Here is a 5,441-nt window from a genome sequence, read left to right as displayed (position 1 = left end):
ACCCACCTGCATATATCCTGGGTTAAGGGTAAAATGCTGTTGTGTAGCATTTTTAGTTTGGTAAACGTTGATTTTCATAAAATATAAAATGGACTAAATAAGCTGGGATGTATTTGCAGCGAATGGGCCCATCTAAAGATGTCAGGAAATAGCCTTGTTTATTATAAGCACAATTAAAATAATTCCATGACAGCAAAATAAAAATGAAATATATATATGAAAATAATGAAAATAATAATAATCAAATGATTCTTGGTTTAGTTAAATGAATCTTTACTGTCATGAAAATGTGTTGTAGGCATATGAAACAGATGGTTCTCTACAGTAGCTTCCACTTTTGTTAGAACCCTCTGTTTGGGACTATATAGAACCTTCTGTGCTCGTAGTGCACACTGTTATAAATAAAGATGCTACAATCGACTGCTTGAGAGATGCCACAGAAGAAGAACAACTTTTGGTTGCATAAAGAACCATGCTTGTAAAAGTGATGTGCACGTGTCGAGAACCTTTCAATTGGTAAAGAACCTTCTACACATCCCCTTATATGGTTCTCCGGGAAATCAAAATGGGTTCTTCTATGGCATCACTATGGTATACACTATTAACAAACTGGTTCTATATAGTACCAAAAGATTATTTCACTTTCCAATAGTGCAACAATATATGCATAAGGGTCTATAAGGGTATGTTAAAGTGTTTCTTCGATGACATCGCCCCAACAACCCTTTGTGGAAGGTTTATTGTTGATAGTGTAACTACACCAAACCCACCTAATGCCCTAGTCCTAATATTCAGCAAAAACCTGGGAATCTTTCGAATAATAGAAAGCCAAACGTTAAAAACACAATAAACTATCGGATGCAGACTTGCTTCAATAAATGACCAAAAACATTCTTCATCATCCAGACTGTGCATGATAAAGCCCCCCCCCCTTCTCAAATCCCTCAACACCCCTCCCTCCTCCCTTCCCACTCTCTCCTGCTGGAATACAATAAGATTAGGTCATAATGAATCTTTTCACATGGAGGCTGCTCTTTTTTGGAGCGGCGCAGGTGCTCGACAGGGGGGCAAACGGAGAAAGTCTCGCGCCTAGGTGTGAGCAGATTATTCAAATAGGGCCGAGTGCTGAAGGGATTGGAGGCTCGCCCGGCGCACACAGTTTATATCACAGCGTTAAGAGGCGCAAGCGGGCGTCACTGAGCTCCAGTCATCAGCGGCCACGGCTACCTCCCACACACACACAGATATACACACACACACAAACACACACACATGCGCCAGCCCCTGACGGCAGCAGAGCACGGCGACACGAGTAGCCCGTGGTTCCAAACAGCCACAGCCTGCCAGAGGACGCTCGTCTGTGGGAAAGCGTTTTTTGGGAAAGGGGACGAAACTTCCAGGATGCTCGGTGCTGTCAAAATGGAAGGACACGAACACGCAGACTGGAGCACCTACTACGGAGAACCTGAGGTTGGTAAAGCCTAAATATAGCCTGTGTACATATATATAAATATATTTTTTTCCTCTAGTCAAAAAAGCCGAATCCGTTTTATACAACTCAATATTAGCCCTGAGATAATATTAACTTTGAGATCAAATATTGACTTGAGGCGCCTCCAAATCCTCCCCCGTCTCGAAGCCCTGCGCTATCCTAACAAAAGTTGGTGCCTGACATGTAATGCAAACTTCCAATTCCGGACCCTTATGTATATAGGAGGATATATGGCAATAGCATTACGCACTCTTTTAGCGCACACGGAGGAGGAAAGTTGGCTTGATTATGAGCTAATATTTCATTTTTACCTTTTTTTTTTTGTTGTTGTTTTTTTTTACTTGGCTGCTGTCTTGTAGGGGGACTGGTTTGGAGATCGTTTTATTGAATATTTTAGGACATTTATCTCAAATCGATTTTATAATTCGTCTAGAATATCTGCTTCTCATTGGTGTTTTTACGCATTCGGCACAAGTCAAATATCTGACATAACCCTTAAGATACTGACCCGCTTTTCATTTAGAATAACCCGAGATATGAAATGAATATTTAAAGTGCTTTAACGTGTTTACGCCGTTCTCCTTTTAATGCCATTTTAATGACATATCTCTGTTTTGGTTTTTCAGTGTTACACCTCTGTTGGCAACATGAACACTGGCCTGGGAATGAACTCTATGAACACCTACATGACGATGTCAGGAATGAGCACGACGGCTAACATGACCGCTAACACCATGAACATGTCTTACGTGAACACGGGCATGAGTCCGTCCATGACTGGAATGTCCCCGGGCGCCGGGGCGATGGCCGGCATGGGTGCGAGCATGACGGGCATGAGCGCGGCCCTGAGTCCCAGCATGAGCCCAATGACGGGGCAGGCGCCCGCCATGAACGCGCTCGGCGCCTACCCCAACGTCAACCCAATGAGCCCCATGTACGGCCAGTCGAACATGAACAGGGCGCGCGACCCCAAGACGTACCGTCGGAGTTACACGCACGCCAAGCCGCCCTACTCGTACATTTCGCTCATCACCATGGCCATCCAGCAGTCGCCCAGCAAGATGCTGACGCTAAGCGAGATCTACCAGTGGATCATGGACCTCTTCCCCTTCTACCGGCAGAACCAGCAGCGCTGGCAGAACTCTATTCGCCACTCGCTCTCCTTCAACGACTGCTTCGTCAAGGTGCCCCGCTCACCGGACAAGCCGGGCAAGGGCTCCTTCTGGACGCTGCACCCGGACTCAGGCAACATGTTCGAGAATGGCTGCTACCTACGCAGACAGAAGCGCTTCAAGTGCGACAAGCAGATGGGCAAAGAGGGTAACGGGCGGAAGTCGGGGGACGGAGTTTCGCACGGAAGCCCGGAAAGCTGCAACGGCAACGAGACGCCTCCGTCCCACTCGCCGGTCAACGAGCACAAGCGCGCGCTGGGCGATATGAAGTCCGCCCGGGGTGTGAGTCCAGACCCAGCGGATTCGCCGACTACCCAACACCAGCAGCAGCAACAGCAGCAGCAGCAACAGCAGCAACTCTTAGTCCAGCATCACTCAGTGCTCGCGCACGACGCCCACCTCAAGCCCGAGCACCACTACTCTTTCAACCACCCATTCTCCATCAATAACCTCATGTCCTCCGAGCAGCAGCACCACCCGCACCACAAAATGGACCTGAAAGCCTACGAGCAGGTCATGCACTACGGCTACGGTTCCCCCATGGCCGGCGCCGCCCTCTCCATGGGCTCCGTGGCAAGCAAAGCTGGCTTCGATTCTTCGCCGCTGGCCGCAGATACGTCCTACTACCAAGGCATGTACTCCAGGCCCATCATGAACTCCTCCTAAAAAACTGTTCAGACAGACTCACGGACCCTTAACACGAGCTTTGTACATTTGTAAAGAAAATGCAGTTTGTGCATTATGTATTCTCTGGACACTTTTTCCTTCCTGCAGTTTCTTCTCGTTAATTTAGTGGTCGAGTTTATTAGTAATTATTTTGTAAAAAAAAAAAAAATCCAACAATAATAAAAAACAAATACAAAACAAACGTTGTGAAGAAAAGAATGTGATGAACTCCAGGCGAAACGGACCAAAAATCGCGCCTGACTACTGACAGTCTTACACCAATAAGGACGATAACAAGTCCTTCTGTTGTGAAGAAAAAAACACAAACCTTATTTATGGCTTGTAAATGTGTATTCTTGTAGTTGATGACAAGAACAGAATCTATATTAAAGTGTTATTTGAATTTTTACTGATGACGGTGAATGTGCGTCTTTTTATCCAAATCATCTACTCGGATTTGAGGGGTATTTTATTTCCACCATCATAAAAAAAAGTCACTAAAGAGAGAGATTTCAAATGTTTACATCAGTCTGGAGAGCATTTAGAAAATTACTAGAATACAAATGGCAGAAATATAAGAACGGGGGTTTTGTAGGTAGGCTATTCGCAGATGATCATAAGCGTGGTGCAAACCTCTCTGCTCTGCTGGGATTTCTTTTTTCAAGAACCTCTTCCTCGGTAAACAGACTCGCGAATCTGAAGAGCTTTCAGTGGGATCAAGCACGAAATTAGTATTCAAAACCAGCACTCGAAATTAAGATTCAAAACGGGTGTTTTAAGAGGCGAATCATTCAAGTAGGAAAATTGATTTTTTTAATGGAAACTCACGACGACGAGTCCTTGGTGTTGTGCAAAAAAAAACAAAGCAACAAAAAACATTGCAATTTAAATACATATCACCATAAATGACGGAATTTCTATTATGACTTCTATTCTATAAATTTCTTATTTACAGATAATATTTCTTCTTATACATTCAATATTTCTTTTTTTATTAACAGACAGCTCTTATTATATATGGGCAAACTATTAGACAGACATCACGTCTTACAGATATGTACTATTTCTTCTTATAGATAGACACAATTTCTTCTTATATATTGTTTCTTGGATATAGATATCATTTTTAAAACAAATGTAGCTATTTCATAAAAATATCTCATATAAATCAATTTTTAGTGTAAAAATGATTATTTCTACTACTGCATGCTGGTTAGAGTTTATTGTGGTTTACACATTTTGATTTATTATCAGTCACATACATCTATAAAATCGCCACACGAGTCTGTATTATTTCATGTATGAATCTTGTGTAAAGCTGTTGAACTCTTGAGATTAATTAAGAGAAAAACTGATTTCACTTCAGTAAATGAGCTAATTCTACATAAAACAAATACATTTCAGGCCAGACTGAAACAGCTAAATCGCTGAATGTCCCAGCAGCCATCCAATCTGACAGTTTACCACATCTTCTATGGTGCATTCTGCAGATTCATAAAACCAGTAAAAGAGGGCTTTAAAATCTGCCTGAAGAGCACAGGTAGGCTGCAAGACACCCTACACGTGAACACTGTGGTATAAGCTAAGGCCCCTTCCACTATCACACACTCAGTGTGTAAAGCTTGTACACATACTGTAGATCAGGTGTGTGTTGGTAAAATATTACTACCAGGGGAGAATCCTTTAACACACGCTGTCCAGGCTGAAGTGTGGACAGAGAGGCCGTTCCTGCTCCCCTTATTTTAGGGCCCCGCAGTCCGGTTTCAAAGCCCTCCGATCTGCGAATAAACAAAAGCTGGTAAACAATGAAAATATGGTATTAATACATATATAGGATGTGTACATGGACGACCAAATAGCGAGAATGTAAACTGTGGATGTGAGCACGTCACTTCTAGGTAAATTTACACAGACATTAAATTTCGGTCCCCCTCATTTTAGACATAATGCTAGGCTGAATTTTTATAGCGCACTGATCGATATCTCTGTAAAATAATCATTTTTTTTAAACTAGCGGGGCAGCGAAATCTTTGCTTTGTGCTAAAGTCAACAGTGACAGAGTTGGAGCTCAAATAAATGCCGTGATGCCTCTAAGCACTCTGCAGAAGGCA

General features: G+C 43.1%; 1 protein-coding gene across 1 annotated transcript; it reads left to right on the top strand.

The window, feature by feature from the left end:
* Positions 1 to 1,045: 1,045 nt before the first annotated feature.
* foxa2 (forkhead box A2) lies at positions 1,046 to 3,700 on the top strand. The gene is made up of 2 exons (XM_072690402.1): positions 1,046 to 1,470; positions 2,119 to 3,700. Exons 1-2 carry the CDS (start codon positions 1,273 to 1,275, stop codon positions 3,328 to 3,330), a joined length of 1,410 nt encoding a protein of 469 aa, XP_072546503.1. The 5' UTR covers positions 1,046 to 1,272; the 3' UTR covers positions 3,331 to 3,700.
* The last annotated feature ends 1,741 nt before the right edge of the window (positions 3,701 to 5,441 follow it).

Source organism: Salminus brasiliensis, chromosome 10, assembly GCF_030463535.1.
Source record: "Salminus brasiliensis chromosome 10, fSalBra1.hap2, whole genome shotgun sequence".
NCBI lineage: Eukaryota > Metazoa > Chordata > Actinopteri > Characiformes > Bryconidae > Salminus > Salminus brasiliensis.
This window is presented reverse-complemented; position numbering and strand designations above follow the sequence as displayed.